Raw genomic sequence first — 17,997 nt, 5'->3', positions numbered from 1 at the left:
AAATTTTGTGTGCATTTACCCTTTGATGCAGTGATTCTTCAAGGAAACTAGCTGAAGATATACTTCCACAAATGCAAAATGCTCGATGCTCTGCACTGTGAAATTATTTGTAATATGAAAAGCTTGAAGACAAATTCAAGAATTCATCAATAGAAGACTGGTTGAATAAATTAGGGTATATCCACACCTATATACACACATACTTATACATATGTATTTATACTTATCTTTGTGAAAAAGCAGGAAGAATAAACAAATTTTTGAAAATGGAAATGGTAACTTACAGAGGATGGATAGAATTGGTGTAGGGAATAGGGGTGGGAGCAAGAATTCTCTGAGTATCCTTTTTTATAGTTTTGATTTCTGAGTCATGATTTACATATTTAAAAAATAAAATTAAGTCAAATAAGAAAAAACAAACCCTAACATTGAACACAAACAGAAACAAATGAATGGAACTGAATATAATCACACCAAGAAAATAATTACTTAAAAGTAACTTTGGGACATAGAATACTGTAACATTTTTTAATATATGTTTTCATGTATTTTAGAGAGAGAGGAGGGAGAGAGAGAGAAACATCCATCAGCTGCCTCCTGCATGTCCCCTAGTGGAGATCGAGCCTGAAATCCGGGCATGTGCCCTGACCTGGAATCAAACCAGTGACCTCTTGGGGCATGGATGAGCCACACCAGCCGGGCTGCTATAACATTTTCAACATAAACTCTAAGGACAAAACTGCAAAGATATTTTGAACTGCATTCAATAAGTTTATTATTAGTAATATTGCTGGTCTTGTACTTTTGTAATTATAAAATATTACAAAGTAAGTATATTTTTATATATTAAAACAAGTAAAACAAGTAAATGTTATTAGGAACCAAGATTCCAAGTTAAAAAGATAAGAAAAAAACTATAATGTTAAAGTTTGAATTGAACTATCAATATAAACTCTCTCTCTCTCTCTCTCTCTCTCTCTCTCTCTCTCTCTCTCTATATATATATATATATATATATATATATGTCTTTTAATTCAACAAACTTTTATTGTGTGCCTACTATATGTACCAGGCACAGTGAACAACAAAGATATAGTTCCTACTCTGATATTTACAATAGACACATATATTAAATAAAGAATTGCACAGCCTGGCTGGAGTCGCTCAGCGGGTGAGAATTGACCTATGATCCAGGAGATTGGGGTTTGATTCCTGGTCAGGGCACATGCCCTGGTTTTAGGCTCGATTTCCAGTGCGGGGTGTGCAGGAGGCAGCTGATCAATGGCTCTCTCATCATTGATATTTCTGTCTCTCTCCCTCTCCCTTCCTCTCTCTGAAAACAAGAAAGATTTATTAAAAAAAAAAAAATTGCACAATAATTACAATGGAATTAAGTCTAGCACTTTGCCAAGAGTTTCACCATTATCATTCAACATAGGAAGTTTCCCAGCCTGAAAAGCAGCCCAGCCTGAAAAGCAGCCCAGCCTGAAATTGCAGCCTATTGTTAAGCCAAAATACTTAGTGCCCACTTCAAGAAAGAATAAGTGGCCCTGGCCAGGTAGTTCAGTTGCTTACAGCGTCATTCCAGTATGCCAAGGTTGCAGGTTCGATCCCCTATCAGGGTACATACAAGAATCAACCAATGAATGCATAAATAATTGGAACAACAAATCAATGTTTCTCTCTCTCTCTGCCCCCCAATCAATAAATTAAAAAAAAAAAGAAAAAGAATAAGTGCTCAGAGTGAGGGCAACCTGTGCCTAGCAACAAACAACTGGGATCACTCCAGGTGTATGGGAGTGTTAGTTTTCTGAGGACAGTAATAAAATGCACAGGCTGTTGCCAAATTGCCCAGGTTTGTATAGTCTGCCTGCCTTTCCCAGACAAGACCAAGAAATGTTCTGTGTTTCCCCAACTCCCATTAACGAGGAACACCCTCTTTGGAGCCAAACAAGGTTATGAAAGGAACTGGAAGCTAGTTTTCAGACCATAACTTTGGAGGGAAATAAATGCCCAGTGGGACCTTGAGTGATGGTGTCATGCACCAAGATTGGTTTAGTGCCAGTTACTGAATTTATAGTAGAGAAGCTACTATAAGAGCTAAATTTAAAGCAAAAGAGCTCAGGGTTGCCCAGCTGATTGTGGCTCAGCGGTTGAGCATTGACCTGGGATCCAGGAGATCACTGTTCAATTCCTGGTCAGGGCACATGCCCGGGTTGTGAGCTTGATCTCCAGTCGGGAGCGTGCAGGAGGCGGCTGATCTATGATGCCACTCTCATCATTGATGTTTCTATTTCTCTCTCTCCCTTCCTCTCTCTGAGATCAATAAAGATATATTAAAAACAAAAAAAGAGCTCAGGGTTGAGCTTAAGTAGATGTCAGTCTTGTAAGGTCTGTAAAGGTGAGAAAACCTCTAAATATATGCCATCTGTTTCCGATTTCTTCCTAAAGCTCTGTTACTGTGAAATCTAATTACAAAGACTAGCACCCATGTAAGGTCCACAAGTGGAGATAGGAATCTCCCTTTCTGGTACAATGTGGTAAGTTTCAGATTTCTGGTTGTCTGGACTATTGAGGTGTTTGGCATCTAAAAAGTCACTAGTGGTTGAACTCTAGCTGGTTTGGCGTCGTGGTTAGAGTGTCAGCCTGTGGACTGAAGGGTCCCAGGTTCGATTGTACCTCAGTTGCAGGCTGGGCCCAAACAGGGCATGTGCGGTAGGCAACCAATTGATGTGCCTCTCTCTCTCTTCCACTCTCTCTGAAAAGCAATGGAAAAAATATCCTTGGATGAAGATTAAAAAAATAAATAAAATGAAAAATAAAGTGTCACTTAGTGGTTGAGTCCAATTATGTAGGGAACCAATTGGTACCTAGAAACTGGTACCAAGTGAAGCTGGGTGGTTCCCAAATGACAGTGAATACAAACTGTACAGCTGGTTTAACTGTATATTAGCCATGTCACACGCAAACTGTAGTAAGTGATGGACATATACCTTCATGTCTATCACTTACTACAAAGGGCAATATTAAGGATAGGCACTCTCTAGGCAGGGGTGAGATGACAAATGAAAAACATTCTCTGGGAGAGTGGGAGTCGAGGAGTCCCTAATTTTAATGTTTTCTGATTTCCATTATGTAAATATTTCCACAGGCTGATTTCAAGCTACAGGATTTAACAACCATCTGGCACGATTCTTGAGAATTTAGCAATTGATTCTTATAATGGTTCTATCAAACCATTGCTTATAGGTACCATAGTGAAGAGATCACATGATCTCACTTATATATGGAATCTAATGAACAAAGGAAACTGATGAACAAAATAGGTCCAGAGACATGAAAACATGGAACAGACTGACAGATCTCAGAGGGAAGGGGGGAGGTGGAGGGCAGGAAGATATTAACCAAAGAACTTACATGCATATATATATAGCCCAGGGACAGACAATAGTGCAGTGAAGCCAGGTGGAGGGGGGCAAAGGGGGAAATCTGTAATACTCTCAATAAAAATAAATTTAAAAAAGAAAAGAGATAAGCTGTCCTGGCCAGTGTGGCTCAGTTGGTTGAGTGTCATCCCATGCACCAAACGGTCACAGGCTTGATTCCAGGTCAGGGCACACATCCAGGTTGCCAGTTCAATCCCTGGAAGGTGTGCATGTGCAAAGCAGCAGATCATGCTGATAACATGCTGTTTGTCAACAATCCAGAACCTTAAACTAAAAAGGGTGGAAAATTAAGGAAAATTAGGAAAATTAGGAAAATCTAGGAAAATTAAGGAAACATACATACAGATTAAAATGTGACAGTGTATTGCTCCAGCTCCCTGACTTCCCATGCTCCATTCTGATAACAAACACAACTACCAAAACACATTCATATCCCATTGGGGCAATTTTATACAATCCACTTGGAGGTGCTCAAAGAAACTTTGGTTCTATTCTCTTTCTATCTTTACAGTTTTGCCAGGATTTTATTGCAGGCAGGTAGGATACACACTAGAAACATCCTTGACTATACTTTAAAGTGTCTTCACCTCCACTGTTGGATTAAGATGGTCACCAAGCTATATTTACTATGGTAAGAAGACTGAAGAGCTATGTTAATCAGCTCTCTGGGAAGGGAAAGGGGTGGGATTCTCTCTTGAAGTATGACACACAATTAATTTAGAAGGATATAATCCTTGATTACCTTGGGAAAGAACGTATTATGGCCAATATGAATGTTGAAAAACCTCCGAGTCCTTTTAAGTCATAAATGTGCTATGATTGTCCTTGGTTGACAATGATATTGAAATCTGGAAACAAAATAATTTGTAGGCAGTTATTGTACCAGTTTTAGTGCTTAGCAACTGGGTATCTCAGTAATCTTTATCCAGGAGATGGGAGCAGTAAAGCAGAGCTGAGGAGGTTGTTGGTAAGTGTGCAGAAGAAAGTCTGAAGTGACTGTCTTTAGAAGGGCCTGCTTGCAGGACCGGCCCTTGGTTGGATTCTGGACTGTTCCTACTGTTCTCCACTAGCAAGTGTGGCCTGCTGTGCTCAGACTGTGCAAACAATGTGGTTTCTGCTGAACACTTGCTTTCCTTCTGGGAATCTTACTTGCTAGGTAGAGGGTGCCTACATGACCAGCCCTCAATGCAAATGCTGGTCACTGAGTCTCTAATAATAGCTCTCCCTGGGTAGAAACATGGAACATTTGCATTCTCATTGCTGGGGGGAAGAGTGTGCTCTGTGTGGCCCCTCATGGGAAGGTGATGTGGGTTGAATGTGTCCCTCCAAATTCACATGTTGAAACCCTAACCCTGATTGAAACTATATTTGGAGATAGAACCTTCATGGAAGTAATTAAAGGTTGACTAAGGTTATAAGGTGGGGCACTGAACCAGTAGTATTAGTGACTTTATAAGAAAGGATAACAGTGCTTTGTCTCCCTCTCCTTGCACACAAGTGCATGGAGAAAACGTCATGTAAAGACATGAGGAGGCAGGAAGAGAGCTCTGGCCAGAAGCTGAATTGGCCAGGATATTGGTCTTGAACTTGTAACCTCCAGAACTGTGAGAAAATAAATCTCTGTGGTTGAAGTTACCTGGTCTGTGGTATTTTCTTATGGTAGCCCAAGGAAACTAACATGGCTGCCTTCAGGAGGGGCAACCTGTCTCTCAAATTTATAGATTAGCATTCCCATACATTATTACATACCTTTATTACTTATGTATGTGTTCGTGAATAATATGAGGTTTCACATATTTTGAAGCTTTGGTGAAAATGGTATCAAACTGTATATTCTTCAGCAGTTTGTTTTTCTTTATTATTTGTTTTTTGCTCCATCTTATCTTTGTGAGATTTAGCCATGTGGATACTTTAGCTCTACTTCTAGAATGATGCAAAATGCTTTCTAAAATGCAAATACAACATCACTTCCTGGATTAAGATGCGTCAGGTTTCCCAGCTAGGTAACAGGGATAGAAACACAAGCATCTAAAGAGAATAACAAAGGACTAGGTGTGGCAGTGAAGATGCTTTTGAATGTTTTGGGGGAGGGAATCCCAAATCTTTCGCTATCTCAAGAGAAGTAGAGAATTTGGAATTTTATGCAAAAGCTGCCACAATTTAAAAAAATTTTATTTTTCAATTTTGGTTGACATTCAATATTACTTATATTAGTTTCAGGTGTACAGCATAGTGGTTAGACAACTATATAATTTACAGTGCTCCCCCTGATATTTCAAGTACCCACCTGGCACCATACAGTTACTGCAATATTATTTATTATATTCCCTATGCTGTACTTTACATCCCTGTGAATATTTTGTAACTACCAATTTGTATTTCCTAATCCCATCACCTTTCCCACCCAGTCCCCCAGTTGCCCTCCCCTCTGCCAACCATCAGTTTGTTCTCTGTAACTGAGTCTGTTTGTTTTGTTTGTTCGTTTATGCTGTTCTTTAGATTCTGCATATAAGTGAAATCTTATGGAATTTGTCATTTTCTATGTATTTCACTTGGCATAATACTGTCTAGGTCCATCCATACTGTCACAAATGGTAAGATTTCACTTTTTTATGGCTGAATAATATTCCACCGTATATATATATATGTACCACCACTTTTTTATCCACTTGTCTGTTGATGGGCACTTGGGTTGCTTCTGTATCTTGACTATTATAAATAACACTGCAATGAACATAGAGGTTCATGTATCTTGTTGAATTAGTGTTTTGGATTTTTTTCAGATATGTACCCAGGAGTGGAATTGCTGGGTCATAAGGCAGTTCCATTTTTTTTTTGAGGAATCTCCATATTGTTTCCCATAATGGCTACACCAATGTATGATCCTACTAACAGTGCATGAGGATTTCTTCTCCACATGCTCACCAATAATTTTGTTTGTGGATTTATTGATGAGAGCCATTCTGACATGTGTGAGGTGATACTCTGACAAAGTTTTTTAAGCAGCAGTCTAATTTATTCATAGTAATAGTGAAAAATATTTCAACACTTTGATTTTGAAGAGTTCATTGTCAAAATTTATGAATTATGTAATTTAGTGTTAAATATTCTTTCACTCCATTTTCATAAAAAAAGAATCTATTTTACTCTTTAAAAAAATGTTTTTATTGATTTTAGAGAGGGAAAGGTAAAGGAGGAGAGAAAAACATCGATGTGAAAAACATCAGTTGGCTGCCTCCTGCATGTCCCCTACTGGGGATCAAGTCTGCAACCCAGGCATGTGCCCTGACCAGGAATCAAACAGGTTACCTTTTGGTGCATGAGATGATGCTCAATCAACTGAGCCACAACTGCCAGGGCAAATCTGTTTTACTCTTAAATACTACCTTTTGTCATATGATGCATATAAAAGTCCTTTTTAGTCCTACAATTTTCCTCTATTAATAATGTATTAGGTTGTGTAGACTAACTGCTCTAGCAATCCCCAAATCTCAATGGCCTAAGAAAGTAAAAAGTTTATTTTTTGCTCATGTCACAGTTCAGTGTGGGAAGGCAAGAAGGATCTGTTTTCCTTAGTCAGTGAGATACTGAGGTTCCTTCCATCAGTGCCTACAGGAGTCTCAGCAGATGAGCAGAGGAGAAATGGGGTGAAGGGCTGCATGGATATTTTTATGAGCCAAGCCTAGAGGCTAGTGTATTTTACTCCCACTCACATTCCACTGGCCAGGATGGAGGTACATTACCACATCTAACTGTAAAGATCGCTAGGATATGTTGCCTAGCAGTGTGCTCAGAAGGAAGAGTCAACATGTTTGGAAAGCAGTTAGCTAGTCCTTCATGTCCTCAAGTATCTTAGATATTTTCCGTACAATCTATAACTGTAAATGGAGAGGGCAAAAATATATATTAGTAGTGCTCTGTTAGGACACATATTTGGCTACTGTAACAAAGACACAACAAAACAAACCATAGTAACTTTAATAAGATACAATGTTTTTCTCTTTTGCATAAAAATCTGAGCAAAACAGTCCAGGGCTGATATGGCAGTTCCACAATGTCAGGTACCTAGAAGCTCCCTGTACATTGTTTTGCTTTCTTCACCTGTCTGTCTTCCTTATCACCTAAGATGACAACTTTGCCCCTACCCCTCTTTGTGCCCACATTCTGGCAAGCTGGGAACAGGAGAACATGGAAGGCATGCCCCTTCCCTTTAAGGACACAACCCCAAACTTGCCCATGTCACTTCTGCTTGCATTCTATTGGTCAAAACTTAGTAATATGGCCACTCTTGCTGTGATGGATGTTGGCAAATGTAGTTCTTACTTGAGGACCATGTACCCAACTAAACTGTGAGTTCTTTTACTAAAGAAGAGGAAGATAGATACTAGGGGACAACTAGCATTCTCTGTCACAGTCCATCCCTTCATCACTCAAATAGTTATGCACAACTTCTCCCATTCTTGTCCCATGTACCACTCAGGATTCAGTCAGGGAAGTCGAGCTGTTATGAATAATGGAGGAGTATGTCTATTCCTCCTATGCATTCTTGAACTGGAGAAGTAATCAAGATGTGGGGTCAGGAATTCATTAGGCTCACTTTGCCACAGACCCAAGTCAAAACTCCGCTAAGCACCCAAACTCAATAAAACCTTACTTTCACTAGAACACAATGACATTTTTGAGTGTGGCCATGACATAGTATCAGTTCAGAGCCAGGGTCCCAGAAATCCCTGGAAATTCTGGTTATTTTTCCTTCCCCAGCACAGTCACCTTAGTCAGTGGCTATAGGCTCCTTTCAGAGGATCAGAAAGAGAAATTAAAAGTCTGCCTGATGCATTGGCGGAGGTGGACAAGTTGGAATCTAAGGGATAGCTGAGAAACCAAGTATGTCTTGACGTCTTGACTGCCAACGGGAATGTGAAGATCTTGTGGAGGGTTCAAGGAGAAGCAGTTGCTTCTGGATAGCTACTGCCTCTGTGGGTCTGCAGTCAAACATCTGGTGGTGAACCTGGGGTTGTTGGTAGTCAGCAGGATGCTGGTGGAGACTGAGGACGAACTGAGATCTTCCAGGAAACTATGTTACTTATCTTACGGTAACAACCTTCTGAGAGTAATGGCTATCACTTCACTCCTGCCTACATATCTTACAATTCCTCTTTTGGTTAACTCTAGCCAGGTACCACATAGGGAAGAGGATTTGGGGAAATGGTTTCCAAACCAGCACTCCTCGTCTGCATTTCCTCCCACTTGAAGACAGCTAAATATATAGCGTTCAAATCAGAATCCCTAGATAGAATGTCGTCTTGCTATTTGTTGTGCATGTGGCTGGTCATGATTCCCAAATTTATACCCCTACCTTCTCTCTGTTCCCACCCCACCATACAACAGTACAGTAGGTAACTAACTATAGTAAGACACAATGGATCAAGAATAAGACTGGCATTTGACTTCTCAAGGGCAGATCTGGAAGCTGGAAGATGATGTAAAGATGCTTTCAGAATTCTGAGAGAAGACTTACGCTTCTGGACGTGACATCGTAATGGTTCCACACTGGTTCCAGATAGAGTAACTGGTTTCCTTCCACTACGGATAAATAGGAAATTGAACAAAATATCTGAAAACTGTTTCCAGACATTGGGAACAAGCAGCAGGGTTTGGGAAGGGATAAACATCCCAAAATGTGCGGCACAGCTCAGACTGGCGCCCAGCTCAAAATGCCAATCGTTCTCCCTTGAAAACACTGTGTTAGAATCACAGGCTGTATCAGTGATGGTGACAGCAATCTTGTCTAAGATTTTGAAAGTGACCATTTCACCAAAGAGGTGCTATGGCATAACAAGGGTCATTAGCTTTCAGCTTCTGGTTTGCTATTTTGGGGTTGTCACCATTATTATCACATATTTCAGGTTTCATTATGTCAGCATCTCCCTTCTGAATACTAAATTATGAGTTGTAGCATAGAGTTTTGGCTGCTATAGTAAAGGCAGAAATAACAGTGATTTAAACAAGGTAAATGTTTATTTATCTGTCACATAACCCTTCACGTATTAAGCAATAGAGGCTGATAAGATGCCTCTATGGTGTCTGGAACCCAGGCTCCTCCTATCTTACTGCTATGCTATCATTAACAGGCTCCTGTCTTGTGGGTTGAGATGGCTGCTCAGCACCAACCAGCATATGTTCTTTCAGAGAGGAGAAAAGGGGAAATAGAGGGCATGCCTCTACTCTTTAGGGCACAATCCTTACATTCCACAACCCAGCCCTTAGTCACAAGGCCACACCTCTTGCAAGGGAGGCTGGATATTGCAGCCTTTAGCTGGGTGGCCATGTGCTCAGCTAAAACTCAAGAACTCTCTTACTGAAGGAGTAAGTGGAAATAGATATTATGGAACAAATACTTTGTGCCACAAGTGCCTTTCATGAAAAGAACGTCTATAAAATGAAACAGATAGGATCTAAGGAGAACCAATTCCAAAGGGTAAAAATGGGAGGAAGAAAAGAAAGAGAAAAGAAAAGCAGATTTCCTGGTAGAAAATGATTCCAGCCATAGATCCAAAGGTGAGAAATCCTGTGGAACTGATATTTCTTTTCATTTCGTCTGTCATGAAAGTTCCTACTTACATTTTAAAATCCCATTAAATGTCACCGCTTTGATATTCCCAACCATTTTGTTTGTATCTCCTCTGGCATTTGCCATGCTGTATCATATTCAAGGTGACCTACCTTTGTAACTCATTCAAGGTGACTCTGTTAGCAGTGGGAAAATGATTAAGAGCAGAGCTCCTGATTCTGCCCTGTTTACAGGTGAGATGACCTGATGTTTGAGATTTTCTTTAAAATACTACAACAAAACATAAAAAGGGGGAACAGATGAAACAAGATTGATAAAATGTAGATTTATTGATGGGTGCCTGGGTGGTCATAAAACGGTTTTCTCTCCGGTGTATGTTAAAAGTTTCCATAATAAAGCAAAACAAAAGCCTAGGCCCTGAAGACAGCCAGACGGGGGTTCAAACCCTCGTTTCACCATTTACTAGGGGAGTGACTTAACCTCTCCATTAAGGTCAGCTTCTCAGGCTGAGAATAACGTATGGGCCATTAGGGTTCTTGTAACGATTAAATGAGAACGAACTTGAGGCATGTAGCACAGGTCTGGCCCTTAGTTGAAGTACTAAGGGGCCTGCTTATAAGCAACTCGACTCTGGTTACGGCTAATTCCCCTGAGGCGGAGGCAGGACCTGAGCTCGGATCTCCTCTTTCTAGGCCTAGAGCGTTCTTACGTCACCGCCCTCGTCCAGAACCTTACCTTAGTTTGGTGCTTTGCAACTCAAACGTACAGGAGCACAGCTGGGCGCAGGGCTGTCATTTAGAACGCTCAGGACTGCGGGGTGGTCGTGGGCGGGGGACTCACTGGTACCGAGCGGCCCGGCTGCGTGTTGGTTGCTAAGTGGATCCCGGTACCGTACGGGGTTGACGCCAAGCAGGGCGGACTGAACTCACGCGCGCCCCCCCCCCCCCCGCCTCGCTCACCCCGGGGTTCAGTGCGGCGGGCACAGCTGCGCGGGGTCCCCGCCGGCCGCACCGCGCACCCCCCCCCCCGTCCCTCCCTCCGGGTCCCAACGCGCACCCTCCGTGTAGCCCGCTCCCGGCTCGCGGCGTCGGTGCCTTTCGGCTCCCCCCGCTCCCACGCGACGGGGGGCGGGACCGCGGGTCCCTGGCTCGTGATTGGCCAGAGCGTAGGCTCTCCCCTTTCCGCCCCGCTCGGCGAGGTGAGAGGTCAGCCGAGCGCCGGTCTGCTGGGGCGACAATGGCGGGGCTCTGGGTGAGCGTAGGGTCGCGGATCGCGGCGGGACGGCGTGGGCAGCGAGCGCCGCAGCAGCTGATGCGGGGCGCGGCGCTGTGCGCCCTGAAGGTGAGGAGCGACGGGGCTCCCCGCGGGCCTGGGTTTCCCGGGCTCCCAGCCCCGCGCCTCCCGGCGGTGTCCGTGCGCGGAGAGCGCCCCGGGGGCTCCCGGTGGACACCCGCGGATTCCGCGGCGGTTGGGGAGCCAAGTCCTTCCCCCTTCGGAGTTCGCGTGGGGCGGGGCGGGGTCGAGCGGCGGCCCCGCGGCAGCTGGTGCTCCGGGGCCGGGGCCGGGGCCGGGGCCGGGGCCGGGGCCGGGGCCGGGGCCGGGGCCGGGGCCGCGGGCGTGCTTTCTGCTCGCCCAGGGAGCGGCTGACAGACCTCGGCCGCCGTGTGCCTGCGTTTCCCGTGCAGCGCTCCTTCGCCTGAAGGTCTGGGCTTTCCCGAGCTTCCCGGGTGTATTTTTCAGGGTTCTTACAGCTTCCATTTCCTCCTGCTCTGAACGGACCCTGGGTCGCCGCCGCAGTGCAGTTAGGGTCGTGGGTGCCTCAACTTTCCAAACATCATACGTGTCCACTCTCACATTTGAGTGGAAAGCCTGTTTTAATTGCATTACATCATGGTATACGGCGTATGCATCCTGTGAATTTAATTTTATTTCCTACGTAGCGGTCAGCCTGGTTTTTATACTTTTCTCAACACGTTTTTGCCGCTGTTGTGTGTGTCCTAGGGTTTCACGGCGGCGGCCTTGACTCGTGTGCTGGATGCTTGTGTGGGGCTGCGAACACTTTTCTCCACATGGAGCCCCTCGTAATTTATAAGCAAAGACTCCCTAACTTACTTTCTTAATAGGGTTTATTAGGCCACTTGAACAAACTCTCTAAAATGAAGGTCTCCCTGAAAACCACCTGCCATCTGGTTCGGCCTGCTTGCTAAACTTCCTTTAGAAATATTTAAAAAATTGACACATAACTTGATTTATTGTCATTGAAAATTGGAAGGCACTTAAGAGATGATCTGGTGCATTCTCCTCTTTTAAAGAGGAGGGAACCCCAGCGAACAATGTGAGAGTGGGAGCTGCTAGTGCCAGTGGGTGTGAGCCTGCACCTGTTAGCTTTGCCAACTTCAGAAAGCTCTCTCAGAGAACAGTGTTCTTCGCGTTGGTACCCAATTTGCTGTTTTGCAGTTTTTATTGTTTTTAATCTTTTAATCTTTCTTCGCCACATCAGTAGCAGATACAAGATTGTTATGTGTATACATAGGAGGCTGCATGGTGTAGTGTAAAAGTGTGGGCATTAGTCACATAGATAAAGTTTTGTGTGGCATTAATGAGACAAGTCACTTCACTGGGCCTCAGCTTCTTGCTTTTAACTATTTCCCCTCCAATAAATCTTTATTGAATACTATCGTGTTCTATCTCTAGGGAACAAATATAGTTTCTGCTCTCTTAGAAATTTTAGTCTCTTAGGGAGAGACAAGTATAAGATGCTAGGGGAGAGGTTTTGGTGCTATAAAAAAACAGAATTGAGAGATTTGACCAAGTCAAGATATTGAGCTCTATGTCCTAGATACTGTTATGACGTTTTACTTGAATTAATTTATTTAGTCCTCACAACAGCCATGTAATCCCATATACAGATGAAGAAATTGAGGCTTATGCAACTGGCTCAAGACTGCAGAACTAGTGTCAGAGCTAGGATTTAGAACTCCAGAACCTGTGCTCTTAATCATACTATACTGCCTAAGGTAAGGAACTATGTTCTTTTGGAAGTGAAAAAAACCAAAATTTGAAGGACAAAGTGAATTTTCTAGTTAAAGAGAGAAGAGATGAGTTCTATATGTGTGAGAACAGCATGTTCAAAGGTCCTGTGGCTGGAGGCAATGACAAGATAGAACTGAGAAAAAAACTTCTGAGGCTCAGGTACAGAGACTAGATGGTGCTGGAGAGGTAGGTAAGAGCCAGACCATGTTGGGCCTTGTAGACCATGCTCTTAGGTTTGGCCTTTATTTTATAGCAATGGAAAGCCATTCATGATGGAGGTGGGAGTGATTCCACTGCCATATTTTAGGTTGGAGAAGCTGAGAGAAAGTTGTTACTGTAGTTATGTTATACACTTGTTATGCACTTATTGTATAATATCTAAACTTTGATGTTTCTTACCCCGTTCCTTTCAGTGTGTTGGCAGAGACTGCATCTTGTCTATTTCTATGTTCTTAGTACAGTGCTTGACACAATAGGTGCTGCTGAATGTGTGACAAGACCGACTGGAGTAGAGAGTTACTTTTCCAAGTAAAGAATTCCTCCTGGAGGTGGGATGAGTCTCTGAAGTTCAGTATCACTGTAGGGGAAGTTGAGCTGCTACTTAGCTTCTCTCCATGCTTTTACCTGACCTTGAAATGTGCTCCACTGAGTCTGTGTTCGAAGAAGAACTTTCTGAAGATTTTATTGCTCCCATTTCTCCCTCTACCTCTGCAAGCCAACTGCTAACTCTAGGCCCTACCCGAGAGAATTCTAACCATTCTTTTAGTCAGTTGGCAGAATTTGCTTGCATCTAAGGCATATGTAGAGTTTACCTGTTAGTCTTATTTGTTTTGTTACCAGCTTTTTAAACACATTCTATTTAATTATCCAGTGTTCCCTCCTGTCTACATTTTTTGCAGTGGCTCCAGGATGTTGGTTTTTTGGTAATTGCTACAGTTTATTGAACTTTTATCTGCCTTATATGGTTTTCATATATTATCTCTTATCCATGTAACGCTACGTAAAAAATCCCAATTTTACAGAAGAAGAAACAAAACCCAGAGCAGTTAAGTAACTTGCTTATGGGCACAGTTGGCTGAGGTAGAATTTGAACCTTGGATGGTGTAATTCCAAAGCCTGGCTTTTGTCTGTCAAATGAATGATGATCTCATTATATGGTATATTTTCAAAACTTGAAAGCTTAGGCTTTATGTTCGTTAAAGTCCATGATTTTTTTCCTAATCATGGAAAGGAATGATTAAGCATATCTAAATGCTTTAGAATTTCCTTGAGGTAAATCTTCCCAACATGCTTATAGATTTCTGACAATCATTTGGGAAAAATATTAAGATTATTACAGAAACTGGTTTCTGGTATGATAAAATAAAATTCTTGTGGACATTTTTTGTATTTATACATGGCTTTTGGATTTTTATTCCATTCTTAAGAAGTTCAGAGTAGAGGAGTGATTTTTAAACTCTCCTGAATAAGGAGGAAAGATGGTGACATTTTTCCCTTTGGTTTTGTTAATCTTCATCCAAGGATATTTTTTCCATTGATTTTTTTTTTTTTTAGGAGAGAGAAAGGGGGCGGGACAGCGGGAGAGAAACATGGATGTGAGAGAGACACATTGATTGGCTGCCTCTTGCACGCACTCGGACAGGGCCAGAATTGAACCTGCAACCCAGTTGGGTGCCCTTTACCTCCTGGGAATTGAACCTACGACTTTTCGGTTTGCAGGCTGACCCTCTAACCACTGAGTCAAACCAGTCAGGGCAGATGGTGACATTTTTTATCAAGAAGTGAAAGAAAAGAAGTTGTTTAAATGATTACAGTTTTTAAAAAAGTGTGGGTAGATGAGAGAACAGGGATGACAAAGGAAATTTGGGAAGAATTTTTTTTTTTTTTTTGAGAAACATCGTATTTCATCTTCGGTACCAGGAGTTAGATGACTGCAAAGTCATACTAAGTTGCTGGGAAGAAAGAGGAATCCAGCGGCTGGTTTTTGGGTCAGCGATGTGAGGTGAAAGTTGGCATTGGAGTTGGGGAACCCTGAGGGATAAGTGGGTAGGTTAATACAGCCAGTACTCCTCTACCTGCGGCTTTGCTGTGGATTCTGCCACAATCAACAAACCATGGGTTGGAAACGTTTGGGGGAATAATATCCTAGAAAGTTTCAAAAAGCAAAATTTGAATTTTGCCACTTTCTGAGCACTATTATATGCTGAATCCACATGAATGGAGTGATGTATAGGTATACTCCGCTGTAGCCCACATGCAAATGTAAGTTATATACCAATACTACGCCATTTTATAAAAGGGACTTGAACATTTGTGGTTTTTGGTATCGGCAGGGAATCCTGGAACCAATCCCCCATGGATGCCAAGGGGTGACTATTTTATTGAATAAATAACCTTATTATCCTAAATTAGGATTTCAAAGAAGGTAGAAGAGTCAGTAGGATTTAGAAGACTGGCTCGAGAGAGGCAGTATAGCATTCATTCATCCATTCGTCCATCTAGAGATGCAGTTTTCTATCCATTCAAGGAATGTTTTTGGAGCATCTACCAAGTGCCTGGCACTAAGGTACACACTGAGGAGATCAGGAGAAACTAAAACATATTACCTCACCATGTCCCTGATGCAGAGAGGTCGAGGAATAAAAATAAAGATTGAAGGAAGAATTTGATAAGTTCTTCAGTCTTTAAGAATAATTTCATTAACGTGGTAGAATATCATATGCAGAAGTATTGTTTTACTTTGAAGATACTCTTCAATAGTTGAAGCAAATAGATACTTTTTGAAAAAAATCAGGATATTGTATGATTTTTTAAAAAGTAGTTTATTTTGAATGTGTATTGATTTTTTTTTTTTTACCCCCTTGGAAAAAAGACCATAAACTGTGATGCGTTCAATATAAGATAAAAATAAAAGTGAATTTAAGAAATGTTGGAAAATACATAATTTTAGTCAGGAAAACTAATACTGAATCCATGGGACACATGTGGTAGCTTAAAATAACACAAATTTATTCTTTCACAGCTGTGGAAGTTAAACATCTGAAATCAAGGTGTCAGCAAGGCCGTGCTCCCTCTGAAGCCTCTAGTGAGGAGCCCTTTCGTGCTGCTTTGTGCTTCTGGTGGCTCTAGGCATTCCTTGGCTGAGACTGTATTCCTGTAATCTGTGCCTCTGTCCTCACATGGCCTTCTCTTCCTTTTCCCTCTGTGTCTCCTCTTCTTTCTTTTCTAAGGACACTTGCCATTGGATTTAGGGCCATGACAGGATCCAGGATGATCTTATCTCACAAGATCCTTAACTTAAATATATCTACAAAGATCCTTTTTTTCCAAAAAAGGTCAAATTCACAAATTCCAGGACATGGACACATTATTCTGGGGGCCACCCTTCAATCCACTACACCTACTATGTGCCAGACACTGGTTAGTGCTGGGAATATTACAGTGAATGTTTCTATCCTCATTGTGGTTATATTTAAGTATAGGAGACTGACAGTATTTACATAAATAGGTAAGTTCAAAGAGTGGTAAGTACTGTGAAAGGGAAAAAAAAGATCATGGGATAAAGAGTGATGCTGGTGTTGGGGGAAGTTACCTAAGGAAATAGGAGAGACGTTTCTGAGCATGTTGATTTGAACAGAAAACTGACCCAGTTTGCCACGTGACGATCTGGGGGACTCGCATTCCAAGGGAAGGCCAAGGCAAAGCTCCGCATTTGGTGTAATTACATAAAGGGATGAACGTGGCCAGTATGGTTGGAGTGAAGTGAATGAAGGGGGAATGCTAGGGTATGAGGTAAGTAGGACAGTCATGTAGGGGCTTGTAGTAGAAATTTATCCTGGTGGAGTCCATTGGAGGGTGTTAAACAAACTGGATTTACAATTTGGAAAGACCACTCTGACCGTTGTGGAAAATGACCTCGAGGGGTGTGGAGGTTGGAAGAGTGGAAGCAGGGAGACCAGTCTGGAGGCTGTTGTGAAAGTTCAAGTTAGAGATCATGGTAATTTGTACTAGGGTGGTAGCACTGGAGTTGGTGAAGACTGGTCAGACTTGGGATATATTTTGGAACTACAGCCAGTATTATTTGTTGTTGGGTTAGAAGGGAGATACAACAAAAGAGAGGATCCAAGGATTCTTGAAAGGAAGACACAAAAGACCACATAGGATTCCATTTATATGAAATGTCCAGAATAGGCAGATCTATAGAGATAGAAAGTAGGTTAGTGGTTGCCAGGGATTGGGGGTGGGAGTGGGATATGAGAGAGACTGGTAACAAATAAGGGGTTTCTTTTTGGGGTGATGAAAAATGTTCTGCAATCAGATAGTGGTTATGGTTCCACAACTTTGTGAATATACTAAAAGCCACTGAGTTGTACGTTTTAAAAGAGTGAGTTTTGTGATATGTGAGTTATATCTCAATTAACAAAAAAAGAATGACTCCAATCATTGACCTAAATATCTGAATATAATAGTGTTTTAGAGACCTGGATGGCTGAAGCTTGGGAGGGAAGATCAAGACAGCAGTTACATTAAAATACTTCAATTGAATTTACAAAATTCAGAGTGGTGGATTGATCTTATCTATCACTTGTGGGGTGTGGAAAAGGAGAAGTAGTTAGATACCTTGTCAAGTTGATAGAGAAGGGAAGCTGAGTTCACATTTAATTGTCACGTCACCTTCAAATGATTCTCATTTTTACAGCTGAGGTTAATTAAGTAACTTGCCCAAGGTCACACAACAATTTAAGTCATAATGCAGGATTTAAACTCAGATAGGACTTTAACGCCTTCATTATACCATGTTAACAAACTTAGTATAAAAGAGAAAGTGCAAACTTACATGTTTTGGGCACAAAAACTAGTTTGAGCTTCATAGTGATAATGGAAAAGGAGGAAGCAGTAGGCTATAAAGCTGTCCCAGACTCGGAGTAAAGGACATCTGTCCATCAG

The 17,997-nt window shown here is 41.9% G+C and overlaps 1 protein-coding gene across 1 annotated transcript in view; it reads left to right on the top strand.

Moving 5' to 3' along the window:
* Positions 1-11,253: 11,253 nt before the first annotated feature.
* The window catches only part of PCCA (propionyl-CoA carboxylase subunit alpha), a 336,620-nt gene continuing 329,876 nt past the window's right edge, over positions 11,254-17,997 (top strand). The window contains exon 1 of the mRNA XM_087814252.1: positions 11,254-11,358. Coding sequence (XP_087670378.1) covers positions 11,254-11,358 — 105 coding nt within the window. The remainder of the gene's footprint in view (positions 11,359-17,997) is intronic.

Source organism: Miniopterus natalensis, chromosome 2 (assembly GCF_054644295.1).
Source record: "Miniopterus natalensis isolate mMinNat1 chromosome 2, mMinNat1.hap1, whole genome shotgun sequence".
In the NCBI taxonomy this organism is placed as follows: Eukaryota; Metazoa; Chordata; class Mammalia; order Chiroptera; family Miniopteridae; genus Miniopterus; species Miniopterus natalensis.
This window is presented reverse-complemented; position numbering and strand designations above follow the sequence as displayed.